Source organism: Onychostruthus taczanowskii, unplaced genomic scaffold, assembly GCF_017590055.1.
Source record: "Onychostruthus taczanowskii isolate IOZ18803 unplaced genomic scaffold, ASM1759005v1 scaffold9, whole genome shotgun sequence".
Classification (NCBI taxonomy): domain Eukaryota; kingdom Metazoa; phylum Chordata; class Aves; order Passeriformes; family Passeridae; genus Onychostruthus; species Onychostruthus taczanowskii.
The window spans coordinates 15,090,366-15,116,668 of record NW_024506993.1 but is presented as its reverse complement, the minus strand read 5'-3'; the positions used below and the strand labels follow the sequence as shown (position 1 = coordinate 15,116,668).

The 26,303-nt window shown below is 46.8% G+C and overlaps 1 protein-coding gene across 1 annotated transcript; it reads left to right on the top strand.

Moving 5' to 3' along the window:
• The first annotated feature begins 108 nt into the window (after positions 1-108).
• On the top strand, positions 109-26,127 carry NT5DC2 (5'-nucleotidase domain containing 2). Its single transcript, XM_041425753.1, has 14 exons — positions 109-438; positions 7,517-7,701; positions 8,421-8,495; positions 10,291-10,346; positions 12,025-12,118; positions 15,666-15,794; positions 18,859-18,919; positions 19,179-19,281; positions 19,770-19,871; positions 21,070-21,151; positions 24,415-24,501; positions 24,928-25,068; positions 25,293-25,357; positions 25,782-26,127. Exons 1-14 carry the CDS (start codon positions 195-197, stop codon positions 26,041-26,043), a joined length of 1,686 nt encoding a protein of 561 aa, XP_041281687.1. The 5' UTR covers positions 109-194; the 3' UTR covers positions 26,044-26,127.
• The last annotated feature ends 176 nt before the right edge of the window (positions 26,128-26,303 follow it).

Sequence of the window (26,303 nt, the reverse complement as noted above, 5' to 3'; positions counted from 1 at the left end):
GCGGGGCCTGGCGTGAGACACCCGTGAGGCCGCAGCCCCGCCCACCGAGCCCGGGCCGGCCCCTGTGGGCGGGGCGCGGCCCCGAGCCGAGCCCCGGGGATTGGCGCGGGCCGGTGCCGCCGCGGGCCGGCAGCGCGGCGGAGCAGCCCCGGCTGAGTGCGGAGCAGCCCCGGCTGAGTGAGTGCGGCGGGACCATGGCGGCGCTGGGCTCGGCGGCGCTGCGGAGGGGCGGCGGCGCGGCCCCCCGGCTCCTCGCCGTGGCTGTGTCCTGCCAGAGCTGCCGGCACAAAGCCACCGGGGACGGTGGGCACGGGCAGCCCAGGGAGCAGCACCCGGCGCCCCCCGGCAGAGTCGGCGGCCAGCCCGTCCCGGCCGAGGGCGCGGACACCAAGACCTACCTGTGGGCCAGGTACCACGAGATGAAGAAGCTGGTCTACGGTAAGGGGCTGCCACGTCCTGCCGGGGCCGGCCTCTCCGTTCTTTTTTCCCCCTCTCCTTTCTCTTCGTTGCATCTCGGTGCCTTTCCCCGCCCCGCAGCCCCGGGGATGTGCCCGCGCTGTGCAGATGCCGGGTTAGGAGCCTTTCTCCCGGCGGTGCCATCCACATCTTCAGTCGCCTGCGGCTCTCTGGGATGGTTTTATTTCATTGAAATCTGGTCTTGATCTTCCTCTCCCCATCCTGGGCTTCCTTCTGTGCAGACTCCCCGTCTGGACTCAGCGTTGCAGGGCATGAAGGGTAAATGGGACTTTTCATAACTAGCCATCGTCGGCATTGTCATGGCAAATGGTCTGAATGAAGGGCTTGTTGCCTTTTTCTCCAGTTTGCCGCACGGAATCGCGTTAGACCTGGACAAATAGGTGGCGGTGCTGAGTGAAGGGGTGACGAGTCCAAGTCGCCCCTGGCACAAGGGTGAGCCTGGAGAACACTGATGCTGCAGCTCCTGGATGGATGGGTCCTGGTCCCGAGCTCAGTTTGTGTTCCACGTGTCACACCTTTTGCTCATGAGTGTGTTTTTGCTTCTCTGACCAAGAAGTTACCTGGCTCTGTCGGGTACTTTGAAATCCTGCCAAGCAAGGAGAAAACTCAGACTGCTCGCCAAGTCTGTCTGTGTGTAAAACAGGATTGTGGTCTTTTTGCCAGCGGCAGACCTCCCCTGTATTAAACTCTCCTAAAAATAGCTTTAATGACATGAGAGCAGGGAACTTTTTCCTGTTGGTTTCTTGGTTCTTGGAATGTTGAAGGTAAGCACTGTAGAGAGCTAGGAAGTGAGTTTGTGCCTGCTCTTACAGAACTCTCGGTTAGCTTTTGTTTATTTAAGGGCTTGGATAAGGACAGCAATCAGCCCTAGGCATCTGGAAGAACTTTCTCCCTGTTCTGAGATCGACAAGGTCTGTCATTCCTTCCTCCCCATCTTCCAGTCCACTGGATTTGACATCAAATCTCGAGTTCTTCATGATGCACAAATGTAAAGGAATTGGGTGCTGATCCATTAGGTGCTCAGGCTGCTGCATTCCAGGGTGAGAGCTCCTTTCCCAGCGCTGTTGAAGGCAGTACAGGATGCTGACAGAGGACTGGGCTTTGGTAATACCCTTCAAGACTGAGTTGTGGTTTTAGCCCCACTGCTTGAAAGAAATTCCAGTTTGCAATGCTTGTATTGCTTTGTTTGGAGCTTGCTGTTCTCAAAGGCATTATTTTCTTTTCCATAATGGGATTGAAACCATAAATGCAAATGTGTGCTAGTAGGCTGTGTCACGGTCTCTTGGCAGAATGCTTGGTTTGCTACGTGAGATTGTGAAGTTTGTGTTCACATAACTCTGTCGTGATGCAAGAGATGCAGTTTTTAATTGAGGTGGAGCAGTAATCACCAGGAGTAAATGCCAAATGAAGTCAGGTGATGTAGCAGACTTCACAAACCTTCAGGTAGCCATCAGATATGTTGAATAAGGCCCTCGTTTGTTAAAAGAGTATCTCCCCAAACTAAAATTTCAAGACTGTGCTGTTATTCAAATCTTGTCAGGAAGAGACAGAGTTGGTCCAAGTTGGTTTTAATTGTTGCTTTGGTGACTGAACAGTTGTGCAGAATGTGGCATCAGTCTGTTCCTTTGTGTTGGTTTCTGACTCTGCTGTGAAGGTGAATTCTGACTGATTTCTGACTCTGGTCTGTGCTTGGCGTCTCAGTATTGCCCAGCACTGAGTTCGGGCAGACCCCTGTGTGCCTCCTTCTCCTTCCCCCTCTGAAACGCCACCTTTGTGCAGTCCCTTGTCCCGTGTTGTCAGTGATTGCCTCTGCTTTGGAGAGGTCTCTGCCAGGAGAATTCATGGTGTGTTTTCAGACCAGCCCTTGCTTAGTACCAGATCCATGGAGCACCGTTGCGTTTTTGCACCATAAATGCTGACTGAGTTGGGCAGGGCAGGATGTGCAGGACGAGTTTCTGTGCAGAGGAGCTCAGTGGTGGTGCAGGTTTGGGGCCAGAGGAGAAGCACAAGGAGTTCTCAACTCTGTATAAAGACATCTGTGCTCTGCCAGGCTGGAGTGGGATGGTACAAGTGACAGCACAATGTAACTACACAGAGAGTGCCTCTAAAACTTCCTCTCGGTGTTGACTCCATTATCCCTGCTTCCTGTTGCAACACTGACTCTTATGACCAAATTTCATTACCTGTAAAAACTTGAGGCTAAAAATTTGAGGCACTTAGTGTGCTTTTTTTTTTTCTTCTGCCAAAAGGAAAAGTACATTCACATTAGTCAGAGGGATGGAGTTGAGCAAGACTTGCTGTTTTCTGATCTGATAAATGTCAAGGAGGGCTGATAAGCTCTCTCAGTAAGCTTTGAAGTCTTGCACTCTAGGAAACATCAGGACGGCCAAGCCAGTGACTCTTTGGCTATAAGCAAGTGTTTGTTTGTTCCTAGGTGTCCCAAATCTGTAAACAGTGGCTACACTGACTCAGCTTTCCTAGGGAATTTTACAATATCTGCAAACTTCTTGCCTCTTCATGACAAGTTTGAGCAGGGTTAAATGTGAGAACAGCCAGAACTGCAAGAGTGACCAGTTATGTAAATTTCTCAATTTTGCTTTCTTGGATATAACCCATTTTTTCTTGTGAAGAACTCTTGTAGCATTTCTCTAGTGCCTTTATATCTTTTAAAAATGTAATTTTGGAATGAAATTATATTTTTAATATTACTTTTAATTAATGTAGATTTCATTGGTGAGAAATCCTAAAATATTTAGGCATAATAGCATAAATCCAAGGTCTTTTAACATGGTTCCTCTGAAATTAAATGGTCTTTAGATAATATTTTTCCCTTCCTATCCTATTGGTAGAAGGATCTGCTTTGGCTGGTGGGAGTGCTTTGCAGGAAATGGCACAAAACAACACTTCAAAAGGATAAAGGGGTAATTAGAAGGAAGGAAAACTGGCAGTCTCTCTTTAGAAAGCAACTTAGTGTGAACAAGGGAAACTTTTTGATTCATGAAGAATGTGGAGGATGATGGCCATCTGCTTCTCTGTACCCTTCTTTTTCCTGCTTGTCTTGTGAAGAAATTAGTGCAGATGTCTGCTGGGTTGAACTTCTGGGAGTACAAAGGGTGTGAGACACGCGGGTGAGTTGCCTTGTTTGTGTATTATTCCTCCCTAACGTGCTGGGTCTGAGGCTGAGAGAACGGGAGCGTTTCCTGCAGGATGCTGTTGGCACCCCGGCAGCTCAGAAAAGCAGGAGACGTGCTTGGCACCTCCTGCCCGGAGCGTTTTTCACATCAGAAGGGGCCAGATGGTGTCTCTAGTGTCTGCTCACAGCTAATTACCTGCTTTTGTTTCCATCTCTGCTCTCCTGTTGGGGATTGAGGGTTATTGCCTGGGAAGAGACACCTGTACCCTCATGGAGACGCTGATTTAAGCAGCTGTCCAGGTTCTCACAGTGGGAAAATGAAGGAGATGTTGTGTGTTTGCTTTGCATTTACACCCAGGTGTAAGAGATCAAACACGCTTTCTTGTGGGCTGCCTTTGCTGCTGAATTTCATCGTGTGCCGTGGACATGCAGGCACTTCCCCAAAATCTGTCGGAGTTGCAAACAAACAGGAGCAAATTGTGCAAGCAGGCAGATTCCTGGGGCTGCATCCAGTGCAAGTGCAACTTTGTCCACACCATCCTCCCATGTGCTCACACTGCTTCTCCCTCAGATCAGACTTCCTGGGTGAAGTGCTGAGTAGGCAGTGACTAACTGATACTGTCTGCCTTTCTAGTTAGGACCCAGACAGTAAGAGTAGTTGGGATTATTATTCTTTTTTAATAACCAAAACTGGTCTTCATTTTGTTTTGTGTGGTTGTTTCTTTAATTTATCATATCTGTCCAGCAATTTGTTATGGTGTCTTGGCAAAGAAGAAAAGCAAAAACTATCGTTCTTGAAAAATGGCATCTTCATGAGCTTCTGGTGGGTGTCTGTTTGTTTTGATTTGACAATTGCCAGGAAATCTGAGACAAAGATCCCTGGCAGATTACGTGCAGAGCCTCAGCAGAGCAGCAGCGCCCAAGCCTGCAGCCCAGGATTTGATTAAGCACTAAGGATTGGTAACCACCCAGGAGGATATCTTTGAAAAACATGTAAACAAAACACCACAAAAAAGCAAACCAACCCCCCAAACAAACACAATTAAACCAAGCTTCTTGGAACCTGGCTCAGTTACCCTGAGGCATGTTTGGACTCTTGTATTGAAACTGATTTTTCGTGTGCTCCCAGGTTGCCTCTTTTCCCTTCTGTAGCTGGAACCTGCATGGAGACGGCATGAGTTTGAGGAGATGGAGACCTGCAGCTTTGTTGAGGAGGGTGCTGCAAAACGACATTTACACTGAGACAAATATGCATCATGAATCTCTAGACTGAACCACAGAGATTTCCTCCTTTCCAGAAGATCAGTGACTTTGAAATTACTGTAAATTCAAGATGTAGGATGATGGGGTGGACAGAGCAAGCTGCAAGTTGTGAGTGGTGTGGAATAGGAAACGCAACAAGGAGATGTGTGGTGCTTGGGGAAGTGAACATAGGGAACCCATTGTGTATGAGACAGTGGGTGTAAATCATTTTGGCTGGTGTGTGCATCCTTTTTCAGCCCTTAGGAGGTAAGAGAGAATATGCTGTGTAAGTAAGTGACAAAATGTGGGTGGGGAAAAATGACCTGGGCAAGAGGCTGTCAGGGGACAGCAGAGAGGCTCTGTACTTTTGAGGCTGGCAGGGAGAAGCATTGCTTCACTCACTGGGTCTAAATGTACTTCATAAGTTGTGCTGTGGCACAGTAACTGCTTATGCTTCTGATCACAGATATAACTTGCTTGGTGAAGCTCAGGCTGCTGTCTCTTTGTTACAAAATCCTACTGCTCCCTTCGTTTTTCCTGATATTTTTGCAAAAGTTGTGGCTGGCATGTGTGGTTGAATCTAGAAGATTCTCTTTTCTTCTGCGAAAAGAGAGGTGGGGTTCAGGCAATGGTATTTTGTGATGCTCTCAGGCTATCAAAATGTTTTGTCCTGAACATATTGGCAAAAGGGGAATGTTGGAAGACCTTGACCTCTCTGTAGGGACACTGTAGCAGCAAGTTGGGTGCATTTGTCATAAAAGGAAAAAAGTGCTTTTTAATAGAAGAGGAAAGCCCTGCACATTTCCCCTGAGATATGATTAAGGTTGTGTCATCATTATCCTTGTGAGGGAGAAAAATAACACCCAGCAAATGCCAGTGTAAGCCTAGAAAAAGGTCTTTCCACAAGTTGACTGGGGGTGAGGACAGGAAGTGTAACTGTTTATTTATGGTGCAAAGAGCATTTATGATGGAAATATGAAAGTTGTGATCATCTGAATGTTATTTACATTTCCCACCTTTTAAAATCTCAGTGGAAAGTACTTGGATTGCATCCTCTCTCCTAAGCCTCTTCCAGGAACTTTTCCACCAGCAGAGCACTGACAGAGAGCTTTTGTTCCTGGTGTGTAGCCAGTAAGTCAGCCCTCCTGCCTTCACACACTGTTTTATTTTCTAGTGATTCCTTGCCACATGATCTGGTGAATTGTATTTGAAGGCCAAATGGAAGTCAGTTAGGAGAGAAGGATGGGTATGTTTTGTAACAGTGATTTTTTTTTTCCCCTCAGAAAGAAACATTTAGAAATATTTGAATCTATTTATTTGGTTACCTCTCTGAATTAGAGCTCACAAAAGAACTTCAGCCTTTTGCCTAAATTCTGTTATAATTCCAGACAAAGTCTTTATTGGGAAGGGCTGGTATCTCTTTCTAATAATGTATTTTTTGTCCTAGACACAGATGGAACTTGGTTTTATAGCAAGGAAGCAGTAAAGAACCAGGACAGGGGTCCTTGTTAAATGCCAAAAGTTAAGGTAGGAAAAGAAAAAATCCTACCCACTGATGCTGAGTAGGATCTGGAAAATGCCTGCTCTTCTTCTGTCATTCAAAGAGAAAATTACCCATCTTTGAGGAGGGAGGAAATATCTCCTTCCCCTCTGTCCCCCAGTGTGGTTGTGACCAGGCAACCTACTACAAAGAACTATTTTTATTGCCCTTTCTTGCAAGGGACAGTTCTCATGGAGCGGGAAGCCTGTGGGAAGATCTGTTCCTGCCCCTCCCATTGCAGTGGAGTGGGAGCTCTCCTCTCTGGACTGGCTCTGGGAAAGGATTTATATACAGGTAGTTTAGCTGCTTGGTCACTTAACCCCATTTTCTCAGTGGTCTGGGGAGCAAAGTGTTATTCCCAAGCACCTTGAACAGTAGCTCTGCTTTGCAGTGACAAACCACGTGCAAGGACTGAGCTGTGTGCACAGCTGTTTATCAGAGGAAAGCAGATCACTTGTTGCTATCAGCATTGCATGCTCCAGGAGCATAACTTAGTGTGGGATACTTTCTTACATGTAGGTGTTTGTGCTTTGGTTTTTCCTGTCAATTAATACAAAAATTTTAAAAGTCCTAATGGTACTTGCAGGAGTTCTCGGTGAAGTCTGGTTGCCTCTGTGAGAAACAAAAAATGCCAAAAGACAAACCTCAAAATTTCTGATTTGGAGTAATCTAGACTTTTCCAAGAGCCTGTTTGCTTGCGCAAGTTCTGAGTGAGGGGTGTGCGTTTTTCTGCTGATTTATCACAGCTGCCTTTCACATTGAAGCCTGCAGAAACTGCAGCTGCTCTGAGATAGAAATTTGACACTTCAAAACCTCGGGTCTGCTTTGCTTCATGTAGGCCAGAGAGCAGGGGGCATTGTTTTGCAGCTTCCTGACACAAAAGGTCGGTCTGACTGTGCAGATGGTTGGAGAGCATTATCTCCAGGTGCAGCCAGAGGTTTCACCGTGTGTTTTTTCACGGGGACATTATTTGAGTGAGCGAACGGCAGCAGCCTTCCCCAGCAGCTCTGTGCTCTTTGCTGCTGCTGTGTGGCATTTCCAGCTGCTGTCAGGTCCAGAACAAAAAGTCTAAACTTCAGTGATGCTCTCAGTTTCTCTAACTTCTCCCCTTTCCCTTCTTTTAGATCTCCTTCCACCAGGAGTCTGCAATCTCCTCAACCCCGCTGCCATCTATGCTAACAATGAGATCAGCCTGGGAGATGTGGAGATCTATGGCTTTGACTACGATTACACGTTGGCACAGTATTCTAATTTACTACACTCCATGATTTTCAACACTGCCAGAGACATCCTAATAGAACAATTCAAGGTAATGAGGTGCTAAGAGTTTCCACTCAATTAAGCTTGCTGCTGTCTTTGCAATGCCGGAGACATGCTTGTGCAGGCATTGTGCACACATGTCAATTACTTGATTTATTGACATAAACTTAATATTTCACAATCTTTGATTGCAGAATTAATTTCTTTTGAGATTATTTAACAAGATGTACATTCCTGAGGTTTTATAAAAGTGGAGTGAGAGCCTTAGTGTAAAAAAGCCATGGTCAGCTGTACTCAGCTATGGAAATAATGCCTACAGGATTGCTGGTTGGAGGTGCACATGGTGGCTAAACATAAATCATGGGCCAACACTGAAGCTGTGCAGGACTTGGAATGTGCTGGTCGATGGGATGTTGCCCTAGAGCATGTCCCAGAACAGACACCCTGTTTGCAATGGGTGACTGCTTATGCATTTTTTCTCATCCTGCCTTTCTGTTTAGAGGGGCTCTGCAGTGCCAATCTTTGCCAAATATATGCAAAGATTACAAGTGTCCTCACTGCCTCACTGAATCTGATGCTTTTTCACTACTGTCCCTTACATGAGAAAAACTAGTTTTGGGTATCCTGATCCCTTTGTCTTACTCCATTCATCCACTTTCTTTGCTGAAGGGACAAAATTAGGCAGGACTAAACAAGCTCAACAGGTGAAAGGATTTTGTTGATTATCCAGTGCTTATGCTGTAAGGATGTCACTGTTTGTCTTCCCAGTATCCAGAAGGGCTTGGGAAGTATGACTACATTCCAGGGTTTGCCATACGTGGACTTCACTATGATGTTCAAAAGGTAAGCTGTACAAAGTTCACTCTCCTGGGCTTTGTTTTCCACTGTTATGTTTTTAGTGGAAATACTTTATATCATTGCTTGCAATAACATCTGTTAGCAAATGACCAGTGAGTCTGTCTGGCTGGGATTTTCACTGCTTGGGTTCTTCCCCAAGGAAAGATGTCTACTGTGCCAGCCTGGCCTCCAGCAGAATGGGACATTCTAGCAAAGGTCTCTGGTAAACAGCCTTGCCAATTTAAAAGTCAGTTCATTCCATGGGCTAATTAATAGAAAACTGAGCTTGTTTATGTGATCATTTCTGTCTTTCAGGAAATTTAAACAACAAAACTCAATCCTGCATCTACAAGTACTTGCCAGGAGCAGAGGCATAATGTCTTACTCTAATAATAGAAATGACTTGTCAGGAGAATGCTTTAGGAAGCCTTCCCCACCCCCCACCCCGAATAATAGGACTGCCTGGAATACGATCCAAGCTACTTGAGATGCATACTTCTTAAGAACACAGGCAAGCAGAGTGCAGGCATTAGCTTTAACCCTTTTCAGTGCTTTGGCTGGATTCCCTGAAAGCCTGATGCCCAGTGATGTCATGCTGGCTGCTGCAGCCAGGCAGTCAGGTGGGAGCACAGCAGAGAAAGTTGCCTCACTGAAGTAGCTTTCTCATGTGTTGTGTTTGAGTGAATTCAGAGAAGTAGGCAGTGCCGGCTGGAATGTGTGTGCTGTCCTCCAGCAGCAGGGGAAAAAGAGAATGAAGGAAAAAACCGTAGAGATTTTCTGTCTTTTGTCCTAACTGTGGAGACAGCATGGCAGCAGACCACTCACGCCTCTGGCCTTACAAAGCAAGAAGTAGATCTGTGGGAAACTGAAGGTTCTTTCTCTGTTTAAATCTTTGGCTGCTATATCTGAGAAACACAGGCAAATGGCCTTGCCAAGCAAAGCACTCTTTGAGTGAGTAGAAAGCAGAGAACTCTTTTCTCAGGATCAGAGTTTGCAAAAAATACAGAAATCTGGGTTATGCCTGTCTAAGTACAACTTTCAGCATATTTGGCTGCACTCCTCACAGATTACTGGGAGGTCTGCCCACAGTGTAACAAGATGCACTGATAAGGTATCCTGATGGAAGAAGTTCAATGCCACATTCCTGGTGCAAGCTGTGGAGTGATGTGGGTTTACTGTGGGGCTGCTTTCCATGCCCAAAGACTTGTGTTACATCTTCAGAATGATGGATGGAGAAGGATGGCCCATGATTAGGGGAGTCTGATAGTAAAAATGCAGAGAAAGCTCTGTTACCAGCCTGGTGTGCTCCTGGACATCTTTCCTTCAATGTCTACTGGGAAGGGGAGAGCTCTTGTGTGAGGAAAATGACTGGTGACACTATGCTCTGAACTAAAACTTGCCCACTTAGTTCTGCTTAAGATAAAGGTGGGGAGAAATAGATCTGTGCACACAAAGCTCCTTTGGATGTGTGTTTTCTTGAAGGGAGATAAGAATAGACTGTCTTGAGTCACAGAAATATTGTTTTTCCACTGCATCCCTGTCTACAAACTGGGGTGTAACAGACTTCAGCTCATAGAAGGGTGGTCTTTTGCCAGAGAGGCCAATAAGAAGTTACAGTATGAGTAAGTGTGTAAAAGTAGCTGGAGAATAAGTGCTGTCTAAAGTGTGTAGAAGTGGGATGCTCATACTGAACTTTAATTTCTGACTGTCATTTGTGTGGAACTTTAAACTTGAATAAGGTTTCAGTGTAAATGTTAACAATAACCCAATTCTAACAGTAAATATCTATTCCTTGTCACAGAGTCTTCTCATGAAGATTGATGCTTTCCATTATGTCCAGCTGGGGACTGCATATAGGTCTGTCAGTTCTGAAAATCATTTTCTAAATGCTTATATATGCAAAAGTGGATTTCTGCATCTCAGTGTATGTTTGTGGCATATGTTGTTCTGCTTCTTTCCTGAGTAGAGCACAGTCTTGTCTGGCTCATCCTGTTTGCTCTTGCTTCAAGTGCTTACCTGGCATATAATTGCAATGAGTTATTTTTTCTCAAGCATTTCAAGCCAGGTGTGGGTGGGAAGACCTGGAGCTTTTTGTAATGGTTAATAGCACATCTGGTCACGTACGCTGCGTGGTGTTTTAGCTGCAGCTACAGCATGGCTGGGTTAACACCTGAGAGCAAACAGAACCAATAAGAAAGGGCTCTTCTGTATGTGGTTCACACATGGGCCTCTCTTTTCCAGGCAGGAGTTTGTCCCAACAGTGCTCTGCTGTGCCTTGGAGAGTAATCTGGGTGTGCAAATTATATCTTAAAGCAGACATGCCAATAAAGTAATAATGCTTCAGAATCTGGGCTCACTTTAGTTCTCCAAAAATAACTGGGTATGCTTTGGAATAAGTAGCTGAAACAGTGCAGAGCAAATTTTTCTCTTATGAATTGTGAGACTGCAGACTGAGAGAACTCTTTTCTCCAAAGAGTAGTGGGGTTGGTGTGTAAGAAGTAGTAATTTATAAATATCAATAGCAAATCTCCTGTAAATCCTGTGTTGTATTTCCTGAGCATGGAAGCCAATGTGGTTTTTTTCCTTGATCTCTGCCCTTTTGCTGTTAAGCTTCAGTTACAGTAAACACTCTAAGAATATTAAGAAGGGAGTTTCATAACCAGAGAGAATTGGCTTCTTTGAGGGCCATCCTGGGGGGGTGAGGGGAGCAGGGGTTTTTACTGCTCCGTATTTTACTTCAGCTTCATTAAGAGATTTTTAGTGAAAACACATTTTAATTTTAATTTTCCCTAGTGTCCTTTTGTAACTTATCTTTTCTGGAGCGTCCTTCTAAACTTTCCTTTGCTGTTCTGCACAACTGAGGCAACACTTAACTTCTTAGATGCTGTGTCATAACTGAGTAGAAAAGGAGAAAGGGAAAGTTGCTGACTGCTTGAGCAAAGAGTCATTAAAATTGTGCAAGAGGCAAGTACTGCAGCAGTCAGATAACCTGATGTTATGAACTACACAGGTCAGCCATACTCCTGGTTTTGGTGTTTTTGAGAAAAACAGCCTTCTCTGTTGAATGGTCTCAGTCAAGATCTTGTTCTGTTTAGGAAAACTGAATAAGAAGGAAACCCTGTTTTCACGAAGCCCTTTTTCTACACTTTTTCATTAAGGGTGATGTATCTCATGGAAGCAACAAAACCAAGTTAGTTACCCAGTGCTGCCCAAGTCAGGTCCTGGGGCTGATTCGGTGGGGCAGTCCTGTGAGCAAATTGACAGCAGACAGAGAGAAGCCTCTGGCTGTACTCTGCTGGAATGTGGATAAAGCCCCTCAATTAACTTGTAGGAGCAAATGAGGTATCTGAAGAATGTCTTTGGAAAGATTTTATGTGAATCTTTAGAGCTGTTGGGCTCTCTGCCTGTCTCTTTTGAGCAGGAGGAATTTTTGAGTTTTAGGAAAGGGCCTGTTTGCCCTGTCCTGTTTTTCTCTACTGTTTGTAGCACTGCACAGACTGGTGATTATTGACAAACTGCATTGTTTTGTGTCTAGAGGGCTCAAACCGGTGCCTGATGAAGAGGTGATCGAACTCTACGGTGGTACACAGCACATCCCCCTGTACCAGATGAGTGACTTCTATGGCAAGGTATTGTAAGCCCTTGGCTGCTGGGATGCAGCAGCAGCAGCTCTTCGAACAGCTTGGAAAACAGAGGGAATTGTATGCACATGGAAATGACTGCAGCCTCCCTTGGAAAGCTGGTCCCCAGTGAGCTCCAGTGTGTTTTTGTTCTAGTGAGAATATGCCCCAGAGGTTATTTAGCAGTTTAGCATCTGAAAGACATCTGCAAAGCATTTTTAAATACCAGGGCTATTGGCCTAGAGCTGAATGGCTTTGAAGACTGATAGGGAGATGTTCCTGTTGTTCCTTGGCCAAATCCCGGCAGCCTGCAGTGCTCGTGTTTGCAGTGGGCTGTTGGGAGGAGGTGTCTGAGGGTAGCAGCAGTAGGGTGCTTGCCATGCTTTTCTCTCTCTGGTTTTGGGTAGGGTTTTTTCCCTTCATGTTAAGGATCTCCCTCCACATTCCTTCAGAACTGCTCAGGGGATATTATTATGGTTGTCCATGAGTGTAGGGATAGTAAAATACTGACATTCTGTCTGTAGGAGCTTAAAAATAGTCTGGTTGCCTGAACCTAGAGGAAGTTAGGAGAGTTTTTTCTTCCTTGAGTGTCTCGTGTGGCACAGTGGCCAAGCAGGACCTTTCACATCCCTTCTCCCAGAACTGCTTTGTTTCTTGCCTTAGTTCCGGTGCCTTAGGGGAAGCTGGAAGGAGAAGGGCACACTTCCTCTGGTAATACCCCTGTGAGTCTGCTCTGTGAAGTCTCCAGCAAGGTCACTGCTTGATTTTTCTCTTTCTCTCTTGGGAACAATTAATCTGAGTGGTTGCTTTCTGGATAAGTATATACTCTGTTTATAGCTCAATGATGTTTCCAGCTTTGAAATAGGACATTTTTGTTTAGAATTTGATCTGTCTGTGAAATGCCCTCAATTGGCCTTCTCCTGTGCAACTCTCCTCACTCCTGCCAAACTTGAGATGATTTTGTCTTTCTTTTTAAATAACTGTAAACATGAAACCTGCTTCGAGTTGTGGCCTTCTGTAGGACCAGGTGCTTATGCTGAGGTGTCTTTCTGTGCTTTGTATGTACCAGGTGCTTTCTTCTTTCCTGTAGTTGGTATTGAAAAATTTGGCCACAGAAGTAGAGATATCAGCTTAGTCTTCGTGTGAAGAGGTGAATCTCCTCTCCCAGTAATGTAATAGACTCCATGAACTAATAGGTGGATCCCAAAAAGAACAAAAGTATTTACAATTAATACCATTTGCATTTAGCAATGTCTGCTCAACCTGTGGGGCATATTTTCCCACATTAGTGAGAAAGATGAAAGAAGGGTTAAGATGATGGCTGGTGTGAAAGGTGCAGTGAACTACTGAGGAGTGAGCCTTCAGCAGGGGTCTTTGACTTGTTCTCCTCAGTCTGCCGTGCTGATGTTGCTGTATGAGCAACAGAAAGTTGCTAACAGGCAACAAGAGAAGTGGGACTGATAGGACTGAAGTGTGTAAATACTTAAGTATTTACTTAAATACTTAAATAAATCCCTTAAGTGTTTTCCTGGTTCTCTGTTAGCAGGAGTGTATGGACAGCTGCCAGCATCCCAACACCTGCAGTAGGTGGGCACAGATCTTTCCCAAGGTTCAACACTGCAGCTGGTGTGCCTTTACATGTGGTGGCCTGTAATGAAGGTGGAGATCTCAAGGGTGTTGTAGAAAAAGCACATGTAACATTCTGAAAACACAGTCCAATTTTTGTCACAACTCCTGTCACTATGTCTGCCTAAGGAAGTCAAGGCCATTAAACAGAATTGGGAGAAGTGGGACTTGCCCTGTAAAAAATGACACAAGGCACAAAAATTAAATCAGAGTTTGACAAGGTAAATCTTTGCTCTTAACACTGAGCATTTACCTGTCTCCTCTGTATTTCAGGTATTGAGAGGTAGGACAGGTCGTTGCTCTGCTAAATCCCATACTAAGTCATTTCAGTAGGAACTGCCTGTCTTTGTCCCTCTTGCTTCTTTCCCAGAATCTCTGATCAGCAAAAAAAGATGAAGGCTGTTTACAGAAACTTTTGGTTTTGCTATGGGAGAAATATTCCTTTAGCAACCAGACATCAAAATGGACAGAGGTGTTGGAAGGAGTCAGTGAGTATCCTAAGCAGCACCACCGTGTGTGGTATGTGGCCCTTCTGCTGTAGGTGAAATTGTCCTGTGCTGGGTGGATGGAAATTGTATAACCCTCAGCACACCAACATAGCTTTTATTGCAGCATTTTTTGGTAATACACCACAAGCAAAATGCTGTTTGTTATTCCCTTGCCCTTTTGACCTCAATTTGCATTGCCCCAGGTGTTGCCTTTAGACAGGGCTGGTCTCCTGCCACCCTTAACCAGACTAAATGGGAGATGTTCTCTTGTTACACATCCTGGCATGACAGATCCACACATTTGTCATTAGGCAGCAGGGGCCCCATCAGCTTCCATCATCTGCAGCTTCCTTGGTTTTCTGGATGCTGCTTTCCTGTCTGTCTTTCACACAGCTCTAATAAACACTTTCTGAAGTGGGCCAGCACTATCCTACAGTGTTGCAACTTTACAGCTATTGGTCCTGGATTGCTCAAAGCTCATGCACAGACATGATGGAAGTGGATTGCCAGGGCACTGCTGGTGACCAGGTTCATGGGGAGGTCTCTGTATATGGGACCTCAGTAATTACTTTCTGTATATGGGACCTCAGTAATTGTCCCCGTTCTGGTCAGGGACTTTATCAATGGAAAATGAAAAAAATGATCCCAGCTTCATCTTGCAAGGGAGACTCATTGCAGTCCTCTGCATAGGTAGTACCTACAGAATAAACAAAGTTTATTTTACTGGAAAGACTCTCTGGGGCCAAAGTTGGCTCTTGGCCTGCTGATAGGTTTGTGATTGATAGGCAATAACAATGCAAATGTGTGTGAGAGCTGCAGCTCTGCCTAATGCAAGAGGAGTTATTCCTTGGTCAGGATGTAATTGTCCATTTCCAATTGGCTGCTGGTGGGCTGGAGTTCTTTTTCCTCTGGGCTTTCTGTAGTGACAAACAGGCATTGACAAATGGCTTGTTGGAGTGATTCTTACACTGCCTTGTGAAACCTCACTGGAATGTGGTTTGAGCAGCTTAGTGCCCTGTGTAGCCTGGTTAAGATGAGCAATGTGGCATCTTCTGCAAGGCCCTTGTCTGCTGCTGTAGCAGAGCATTGTCTGTTGGCACCTGTATTAATGCCAAGAGTCCAGGTGGGAAGCAGAGGTTGAAATAAAAATATCTGGGACCAACTCCCTGCTTCCTCTGTCTTCACCATGTGGTATTAATGATGCTGGGTTTGTGTAAAGATTTATGTGAAGGAGACACCTCTCTCTCTTCAAGGCTGGTGTTTTGGTTGAGAAGAGAGGCTGCTTGCTGAGTGACTGGGATTTTCCCACACTAGTGTTTTTCTTTTTATTAGCCTGGAATATATTTCAGGTTATGCTGGGTGACATGAGTTTGTTTGTTGGCTTTACTTTTTATTTCTAGTATTTCTGGTCTAATGCCTGCCTTTCATTTTTTGCTTTCCAGGGTCCATCACTTAAGCAGTTTATGGATATTTTTTCTCTTCCTGAGATGACACTGCTCTCCTCAGTCATTGATTACTTCATCACTCATGGCATTGAGTTTGACCAGGTGCATCTCTACAAAGACATATCTGTAAGTGAAATGTCAACTGCCCCACAACTCAGCTCACAACTCTGATGTGGTGTCTGCAGCACCCAAACCCGAGGGGTTTGCAGTGGCCTGCCTGATAGGACAGCTCTGTTGTGCCTTTAGATCAAAGCATTACCAGGGAATATTCAAAGCTGTGTTTTCAGAACATGTTTGGGCTCTGCCTGTCCTACAGAGCTGGTGTTTCTGGTGTATCTCGTGTAGGAGTGCCTAAGCTGCTTAGGCTGAAGGTCCTTCCATGGGAAATATATCACAAAGCTTGTGTAAATGTTTTCTGGTTCTGCAGACTTTTAAATTGTTTTCCTTAATATCTCATTTGTCAAAGAGAAAGCTGTGTACCAAACAGTTTACTTTATACAGTGATTGTTGTAAAACACCTGTCCTGGCTTGTTCTGAGAATCCTGTACCCCTTGCAGCTGCAGAATAGTCTGATCCTTTGGGTGACTGTAGTCTGACCCAGTGGTGACTGTAGCTTTCATGTGTCATTTACTCCAAGGTGTTAAGTGGCACTTGAAAGGGCCGTGTGGGATTATCAGCATTGTTGGGGCTGTTTGACTTTTCAGTTAATGCTGTAGACAAGATGTAAGTGCTTGAGATCGCTGCTCTGGGTGACTTATGCTGACAGAAAATGCATTTTCCTTATTGCACTCCTTTTTCCATGGAGAAGGGTTTTGATTGGTGCCTTGTGGTTCACCCACTGGCTGTTCAGTTCTGGGAGGGAAATGGGGCTCCAAGGGGAAATGGGGCTCCGTGTCTGTGCTGCTGCCTTGTGATAAGGATCCACCTGTCAGCTGTGTGTCCTGACCTTCTGTTGGTTCTTGATAGGAACGTGCCAGCCCATTTCCCACAAGACCTTAACATGTTTCAGGGGTTTGGGTTGTTTTTTCTCTTGGGTGGAGAAAATAAGTGAGGAGGGGATACAGCTGACTCCTGAGGCCTTTTGTGAAGAGTATCTTCTGAACCTCCTTTTGAGTTCAAATGGATGTGTTTCTAATTGAAATCTTGAGAGCAGGGGGATGGTTGCCACAGCTGATACATGTCTAATGCAGGGCAACTGGTATGGTCCAGCCCTCAGACTCCTGAGTGCTAATTCTGGCTTTGTCCTTTAGGTGGAGAATGTGGTAATCCCTGAGGAACAACTAAAGCAGGCAAAGAAGAGAGCTATGGCAGAAAATCTGTGGCAGTGCCTGTAATCTATATTGAAACTAGGGACCATCATGTGCTCTCACCAGAAGAGTTCTTGCTTTTTTCCTGTACAGTGAGGCTAAACAAACATTTTTGCAAAACTTATCCGTTTGCAGTACCCAAGTTCAAGTGCAAAGAAATGCTTTGTGAACAGGAGCACAGAGATCCTTCTGTGCCTGCAGAGGCCTTGCATAGCCCAGCTGTTAGGACAGCACTGGCTTAGCCTGACACCCTGCTGTAGCTCTGGGTGGTACTGCTGATGCAGCCTGTGTGTTTGGGAGCAGGCTAAGTGCTACAGGCACTGCACTGAGTCAAAAGGGCAGACCCTGGCGTGTGGTAAAGGCTGAAGCTGACATGTAATTAAAGGAGTCCTGTCACACCAGTTTGGTCACTTCATATTTGAGAGTAAGAATGTACAGTTTACCCTGCTTCCCCTTGGAGGCATTTTTTTTCAGCCCCGTTTGATGCCTACCAAGGTTCCAAGATTTTACCTGCAGAAACTTTATAGTTTTCCTTTTTCTTTTCTTCTTTTGTTTTTTTGGAGGGCAGGAGTTTAGGGAAAGAGCATGCTGAAATTTTTCTTTTCTGTAAAGGTAGTTTTGACACAAGTCCAAAGTTCTGCTTGCTTTTAGTGACAGTGCTAGTTAAGAGAAAGCTGTTTTCTTGTCAGAGCCCCTGCACGCTTTTCAGATTCCTTCCAATAAGGCAATGACATGTGACCTCTGCCTTATTGCCCTTCAAATCCACATGGTGAAAAGAAGCTCTTTAAACTCCATTTTGAAGTGGTTATGCGTCCACCTTCATCGTTCCCTTTTAAGTTGTAAATTGTGGTTCCCTCCAGCTCTGAAGGAAATTTTTTTGGGGTCATGAGGAGGTTTCCCCAGCACTGCCATGAGACCAGTGGACTGTATGGCAAGTGTTACTGTGGTGATATCAGTGGTGGGTGTGGGACTCAGTCTGAAAGGGCAGCTCCTGAAGGGGCACACACAGTGTAAGAGGAATTTAAGGGTCCTAGGGAAAGGCAGCAATTGTTTACCTGTGTGAATTGTCAGGGATGAAAATGGTGCTGTTCAAACAAGCATTTGCGTGTGAAAACACTGCAAACTGTGTTGTTGCTCTGGAAATGGTTTTGTGGCTCTGGCATATCTTGCTGGATGGAGACTTGTGCAGAATCTCAGTTGGGTGTGTCTAAAAATGTGCTATATCTTGGCTTCTGGCCTGGAAAATAGAGGATATTTGGATGCCCGACATCTGTTTTAACTTGCTTCCCTCCCAGCTGTGTTTTGTGCCACCCTGCTAGTGGGAGCTTCTGCTCTGCCTGTGTACACTGATCACCCAGGGCTAGGAGCTGTGGCCCTCCTTGGCTTGTGGGGAGCACCTGGGATCACAGGTGCTCTCCTCTGCTGCTGTTCACCCTGGCCACACTCCTGTCCTTTGGGTCACAGCTGGCAGAGCTTCCACAGGCACCGGGGGAAGAAAAGCCACCTGGTGTCTGAGACAGCACAGTGTTGGGACAGTAAATGGTTTTGGAGTGGCACAGTCTTTATTGCCTTGGAACCAGTGGGGTAGGATGTGCTCGTTTCCAAGAGCAGGAAGGAACTTGTGCTTCCACAGATAAGTTTTGAGGTTTTCCCTCTTACACTGCATCAGCTGAGCCAGCCACCCTGTTCTTCTTTAGGCATCTTGGTGAGCCTTGCTGAGCAGGCTCTGCTGCTTTGCAGTGATGGAGCTTTTGTCCATTCACCAAGGAGAGGATGTACCTTTGCTGCCTTAGCCCTCAGTGGTGGCAGTAGGTTTGCATGCTGGGAAACAGGAATGCTATGTTGTAAAACTGAAACATTTTCCCTTCTGCTCTTTTCTTTAGGATGCAATTAGAGATGTTCATGTGAAAGGAGTGATGTACAAATGGATTGAAAAAGATATGGGTGAGTTAAATAGAGCTCTGGTGCCAAATTCACTTGTCACTTCCTCAGTCTTTCTCTTTAGGTAGAACTGATGGGGATGAGGAAGGCCACTTTGTCACCATGGTGGTTCATTGCCTGCCTGCCTGCCTGAGGTGGATCTAACTCTGACCTTTTGCATCTTTAGTGGTACAGGGGCTAGGTTTGGTTTGGTGTATAGAAATGTGGTCATGACTTATGCCAAAGTGTTCTGATTGATGCTGTGTGTTTCATTCTGATACAGAACAGTATATTCTGCATGGGGATGAAATCTATGCCGTGCTAAACCGCCTGGTGAACCACAAGAAGAAGCTGTTCCTCATCACAAACAGTCCCTTTAGCTTTGTGTGAGTACCATTACTGCTCATCAGTGGGTCACCATGGCACAGCAAGAGCTGTGCAGGGCTGTGCAGCTCCCTCCTCTGAGCACCTGGAATTTGTATGGGACAGGGTTTTGTGGTAGTAGTCATGGAGCTCTCTGGGAACTGTTTGTGGTGAATGTTGTACCCACAGCATTGATCTCACTTTTTGGAGAAGTTACAAGGCTGTGGCTGGCCACAACATTAGAGAGCTGACACTTTCTGTTGCCTCTAGCAGTGTTTACTGTATCACAGACTTCCCTGGGCTTCCAGTGGTGCAGAAGAAAGTGTGTGACAGCTTGAAACAAAGCACAGCATCAATACTTCATGCAATGAGAGCCTTGGGGGGTTCGCAAATCTATTTTCTTCTCAGTTACTGAAATAAGAGTGAATTTAGAGCATACTGTTGTAAAGACGCAGTGTTGGGTGAAAAAAGAGTACAGGATCTGTTAATTTTTCTGCTCCTTTGCCCTTAGGGACAAAGGAATGAAACACATGGTTGGCAAGAACTGGCGGGACTTATTCGACATGGTCATTGTGCAAGCGGACAAGCCCAACTTCTTCACTGACCGGCGGAAGTACGTGCGCAGGGCAGCCCTGCCTGGGGCTTGGGCCCCCTCCCTGCAGGGAACTGCTCCTCTGGCCTGCCAGAAAGCAGTGGTTTGCTAAGCATAGTCTGGCTCCAGGAGGAATTCAGCCTCTCAGATGGTCTCCAAGGAGGCAAGAATTGACCAGTCTGGAAATAAGTGGATAGAATGTCTAAAGCCAAGCAAAAAACGTGTTTCTAAAATTGGCATGAGAGATGGCCATTTCTTGTCCTGAGAGTGTGACAAAATCTTTCCTTTTCCTCTTCCACACAGCAAGTATCTGTGTGGTTTGTTTTTTGAGGTTTTTTGGGATCTTGTTTGTATTGGATGCATGTTTGGGAACTGGCAGTTCTGGAAGCATTTGTATGTGGCAGCTGAGTTTTTTGGGAGCTGCCAATAGACAGGCTGCTGTCCTTACTTTGCTCTTTGGCTTCTTTGCTTTGGGTACTTGTGTCTGCTTTGTTAGGGGATTGGTCTAATTCCTTCGTATGTATTTTCCTTCCCCACTACCCAGACCGTTGGCATATGATGAATTAAACCTATGGAATGGCATTATAAGCTGTGTTGGCCTGGTAAAGGTTTTTTCACAGGCTGCAGGTGTTACAAGCACAGCTTGGAGCTATGATGATCTGGCCCTCTTGGAAATAAAACCTACAGCTGCCTGGTGCCTTAGATCCACTCATGGAGTGGAGAATGTCATGGCAAGCCCTCAGGAAAACCAGGAGACAGCTAAGTTCACCTGGTGAACTCAGCATGGGGACTGCTTTCCATTCTCTCTGCAGACTTGTTTTACCCTATTAGGACATTCCATGGTCTCTGTTGGGCTGGGGCATAGCCAGGTTGGAAGAGCACACAAAGTGTTACATGGCAAAGCCTTCTTGGCCTTGGCATTTCAGAAGGAGTTATTATGGTTATTTTCTTCCTCTCTGTATGTGAAAGCAAGAAGAATTGTTAGGGACATGAAATGGTTATAGTCAATGGAAGCATTTTGGAAAGGTATTTCCCTTTCATACTTTCTCTTCCCCTGAGAAAATAGTGCAGAAGGCCCAGAAGGTCACTTAGAACTCATTAGAGCTTTTATTTTAAGTTGTCACATAGGTAAACAAGGTTGTGATTCAAATGTTCTGGTTGCTGGGTAACAATCACCAAAAATCAAAAGAAGTTGACATCTCCCCTTGTTTTTTCCCAGACCTTTTCGAAAACTGGATGATAAAGGCTCACTACAGTGGGACAAAATAAACCAGCTGGAGAAGGGAAAGATCTACAAAGAGGTAACATGAATGGGGGCAAGCAGGACCCTGAAATGGTGGGGACTTATAACACACCTGCAGTTTTGGAAATCACTGGAAAATCAGGGCAATCTGCTTGGTCAGGGTGAGGGGAAATGAAGGGTTCTGCTGTAGGACACTTGTTCATGGACAAAAATGCAGAAGAGACCTTCAGATAATGTAATGACGCAAATAACACATTAACCAATGATGAGCTATAGTTTTGCACTATGCATGAGCTAATTAAGTATTGTATTTAACCAAGTGTATGACTATCATTAAACGGAGAGTTTGCTGATGACCATCTGGTGTCGCCTCTCCCTTCTTCGACACATGGTTGGTGTTTGAAAGGTAAAACACAGAAGTCCTTGAAAAGGACTACTTCTGTGTAGGTAGAGGGTGTTTGTAAGAAGACATGCTCTGGGCTGTGCTGGCTGTGGGCAGTGGGAGGTGCCCTCTGTCCCCAGGAGCTCTCACTGGCCTGGTAGGACATTGTCCCCCAGAATGGCACTAGGGATGGAAGGACAGAGACAAGTGGGAAAAGGCAGAGCAGGGCCAGGTAACTTAAGGTGTGGGGTACTTGCTTTTCTGCCCAAGGGAACCTGTGCTGAGTTACCTCTGCCAGGCTGGGTTTTCCCTGCTGCTGCCCTGTTTGTGTGAGATGGGGTGGTAGGGAAACATCCCCTGGATGTGTGGGAGGGGCCAGTGAACATCCCCTGCCCCCACGTACAATGAAACCTCCCCCTGGGAGCTCTGCTCTGACATTGTCCAGCATGGCCAATTGTGCACTTTTCCCTCAGCTCTTCTGATTGTCCTGGTCCTGAAACTCTTGTCCTGGAGGGGCTTCCAAGTATAGTAGTTGAGGCTAAAAAGGCACAACTCTCTGAAACCTGTTGTGCATGCAAAGATCATCCACTCCTCACTCCAAATTGTTCTCCATGAGGTTGGAAAAGGTGGACTTGTGTAGAATAAAGAAATAAGGAATAAAGAAACAAAGGTGATCCAATAGGGTAGAAAGCATCAAAGAGAGTCCAAAGCCTGGCTCCTGACTCTCCCCTTCTGGAAGGACCAGCATGTCCAAAGATGAGCAGCAGCTTTGGTGAACTTGCTGCCCTGGGTGTTGTCCTTGCAGCTGGTCTGTCCCCTGAGACAAGTTGCCTCTGGCTTTAGGACGGTTTGTTCTTGCTTATTTGAGCTGTCCAATCCCACGGGAAGCAACTGTTAGTGAGATTTCAGTCAATTAGCGGGACCTGACCCATTGTAGCAGAGTAGGTCATGTCCTTGAGTAGTGCTGTTGGGAAACCTCTGTCTGGTGGGTCTGCCAAAGTGCTGGCCTGGTGTCCCGTCCTCTGCCCAGAGCTTGGAGCTGGGAACATGCAAGTAGAGCTCATTCCCAGTGGGTTAGCAGCTCCCTCAGGAGAAAGGGCACACCTCACCCATGGAGTTCATTGCTGCATTAAATCCTGCTCTTGACCCACCTATGTCTTGTGGCCACAGGTTGCTCACCCAAGTGAATGTTGCACTGAGAAAGGGAAAATATGGGGGAGGAAGGTGGGCTGAGTAGGATTTTGGGCTCCTCTCCAGTTCTTCCCCACTATCATGTTTATCTGACTGCATGTTGCCTAGCTGTGGTTCTTAGGGTGTGACAGTGTGTATCCTGGTTTGCAGCCCACTCTGTCTCCAGGATTTTTGGCTCCTTGGAGTGTCACAATGTGCCACTTCTTTCTGGCAGGTGTTACTGGCCATGGACCTTGCTGTGCAGGGGATGTTGCCAGAGGCCTCTGAGCTGTTCCTGTCCCCTGAAGCAGGGTTGGATGGTAGTTTTTTCCTGTAGGTATCCCATGAGTGGGACCTCAGGGATTGGTGTTTTGCCCTAGGGACTGGGAAGTTGAAGTGATGCCCTCTAGTCCCTCTGTTCCAACAGATGTGGTATTTTCTGTATGTGCCAAGTTTGTACTCCCTTCCCTCTCCAGATCTGTGATCTTGGGGGAAAGGAGGACAGGACCTGGAGATCTCAGAACAGGTCTGTGGCTCCATGGAGCTCCAAGCACAAGTTTCCTGGCTGTCAGGTCCATTGCTGTTTGAGGTGACTGGGGCACAGCAAGAGGACTCTGCTCCTTCCAAGGCTGTGCTCCATTTCCTTCTCTGCCAGTGGCTTCCTGAGCAGGCCTCATGTGAGCATCAGCAATGTTGTGTCCAAGAAGTGCAGAGGCTGCCTGGTCCTGTTTCTGTGCTGTTAAGGGAAGTCTGCTCAGCTCCAGGGATGCTGCAGGAACAGAAGGTCCAGAACCCTGGTCCTGGGCAGCCTTAGCTGTGCATTCAGCAAGCTGCCAGTGGCTGCTGGGGGGCTGCCTTGTGTTCGGGGGCTTTCTGGCCAGGCTGGTGCTGGTGGTTGGGGGTGCTGGCTCCCTCCTGCCACTGGAGACTGGCCAGAGGGATTGCTGCTGAGTGGCTCATGTGTTCACACTGACTGCTTGTGCTGGTCTGCTGGCATTGATGGGGCCATTTCCTTTCCTAGTGGGTTTTGTTTTCATGAGTCACGTGGAAAACTTGTGTGGAGATGGAAGGGTAGTCCCTGAAGTGCCTTCTGTGCATGTGTGGATGTTTGGAAAGCCTTGAAAGTTGCTTGGTGCTGTGCTTTAGCTGGTGCTTTGGGGCTTGGTTTGTTTTACTCAGCTGTGAATCTGTGCAGGCTGCCTGGCTCTTTGGCTTGGTTAAACAATTCCTGTGGCCATGTGGGTGTTGTTCATCTTTGGGGTTGGGATGGTGGTCAGGGGTGTAGAACAGCTCCTGACTCCAGAAGCCTTGCCTGGCAGTGCTCACCTTCCCTCTGGTGCACTCTGTGAGGTGAAATCATTATCACCTGAGACCAACAACTTCTGAACACAGAACCTCTGGGGTTCTTTCTGCCCATCCTCAGGCTTTTAGGTGTCTCCTGTCCTCTAAACTGCCTCCTTTTGTTGCCTTTTTAGACCATTTTGTCTTCTTGACTTGCTGTGCCTTAGACCACAGAACTTCCCCTGAATTCCCTGTTTGCAAAAACTCGTTGGAAGAGTTTTTGCCTTTTTCTCTAGCTTTAAAAAAGCTGAGGGATGTACAGGGGATTGTCACAAGGGAAGAAAGTGAAGTGAGGTGGGGAAGGACAGAAAGCTCTGGGTGTAGATGGTGGGGCAGAGAGCAGGCTGACATCCCATGAGAGTGCTCACACCTGCATGTGGTAAGGTGGCCTGTACCCACATTTCACTCTGTGCTCCTGTCACTTGCAGGGCAACCTCTTTGATTTTCTGAGGCTGACAGGCTGGCGTGGATCCAAAGTGCTCTACTTTGGTGACCATCTGTACAGTGACCTTGCGGTGAGTGAAATGCCTCTGCTCTCCAGTGAGGTGGGAGCAGTCCCACACGGCTGCAGGGGCTGGAGATAAGGCAGGGCCTGCTCCGAGTGCTCAGGGCTGTGCTGGGCATCCCCTCGCCCCCAACACAGGCTTCAGTTGTGTCCCCACTGCTGTCTGACAGAAGCAAGCACTGGAGAAAAGGCTCCTGAAGTACTTTCTGTGGGTAAAGTGTGAATTTGAGAGCAGTTTGTATTGATCCCACCTTTTTAGGTGCTTCATGCAACTGATCCTAGTGACCAGGAGATGGTTGTTGCTGGCACAGGCCATGGATGGTTGTCCCCTGAGAATGTGAAATGGGAACAAACCCACTCTTCTAGGAACCAGGGTTGTGTTTGGCTTTCAGTCTTTATGTTGAATTCTTGGTTGTTTTTTCACCCTGACCTCCAGGACCTCATGCTGCGTCATGGCTGGAGGACTGGAGCCATCGTTCCTGAACTGGAGACAGAGATCCGGATCATAAACACGGAGCAGTACATGCACTCCCTGACCTGGCAGCAGGCTTTGACAGGGCTGCTGGAGAGAATGCAGGTAAACAGCTCCTGGCTGAGCAGGACAGCCTATATGCTGCCTTCTGGGTCTGAATTTAGCATGGGGATGGGGGGATGTACCATCTTGCCTGGTTCTCAAAAATATCTCATCCCCCTCCTGGTGCAGTGGGCTCTGGGTTTGTGAGCTACAGAGGAAATTTCAGGGAGCTGAGGTATGGACTGCAGGACTGACAGATGTGATGCTTTCTACTGCTGTCTTTGCAGATGTATCAGGATGCAGAGTCAAAGCAAGTATTGCTGGAGTGGATGAAGGAACGACAGGAGATCAGGTGAGCACTTTTCCCCCTCACTTGTGAGGGTTCTTAGGGGCTTCCAGGCCTTGTTTTGTAACCTGCTTTGGGGACAATGCTGCTGCAGCTGCTGGTCTCTGGTGTCACTTGCCTCTGGGTGGGGGCCATGCAGCAGTGCAGTCCTGCAGCCTGGGAGGCTGGACTGGTTTGAAGACAGGGTGGAAAAGGAGAGTGCTGGGAGGGGCTGATGGACTGTCTGCTACTGCAGCTCCCACAGCTTCTGACACTGCCCATAACAGGTGGGGAAAGGGTACACTGAATATTCATCAGTCTCACTGTGTCTGCACCACAGCCTCGGGAGGGCATACCTGATGCCCAGGGAGTGGAGTGACCCCGGGCTAAGGGAGTGGGAAGAATCTGTGACCACAGTTTTAGCTACAAAACACCATCTCTTTCTTCTCAGGTCTCTGACGAAGAACCTGTTCAACCCCCAGTTTGGAAGCATCTTCCGCACCTTCCACAACCCCACATACTTCTCCCGCCGGCTGGTGCGATTCTCTGATATCTACATGGCTTCCATCAGCTGCCTGCTCAACTACGACGTGAATTTCACCTTCTACCCGCGGCGCACCCCTCTGCAGCACGAGGCTCCGCTCTGGATGGATCAGCTCTGCACGGGCTGCATGAAAACCCCCTTCCTGGAGGAGATGGTGCACATCCGGTGAAGGGCAGGTACTGCAGGCAGCAGCAGCACGCCGGGGCTGGGCCGGCAGCACCTCTGTCTACCACTAAAGGGCGTTTGACACTTGTGTGTGTGTAGATGGCGTGTTTATTTTCTCCCTTCACTGGCTCCATCCCTTTCCCTGAAGCGCATTGCAGGCTGCACAGGATGGGTGCTTGTGCAGGGAGTCCTCTTTAGGAGTAGGTGAGATGGAGGGGCCAATGCTGGTGGTGGGACACTGCCCCTCCCTGCTCTGTGCCCACA

What these genes read in the sequence shown, in the direction of transcription:
- NT5DC2 (XM_041425753.1), top strand. Translation starts at nt 195, where the DNA reads ATGGCGGCGCTGGGCTCGGCGGCGCTGCGGAGGGGCGGCGGCGCGGCC. An exon ending in ATCTCTACAAAGACATATCT is followed by an intron (nt 15,795 to 18,858) that starts GTAAGTGAAATG and finishes TCTTTTCTTTAG; the next exon opens with GATGCAATTAGAGATGTTCA. An exon ending in TTCTTCACTGACCGGCGGAA is followed by an intron (nt 19,872 to 21,069) that starts GTACGTGCGCAG and finishes GTTTTTTCCCAG; the next exon opens with ACCTTTTCGAAAACTGGATG.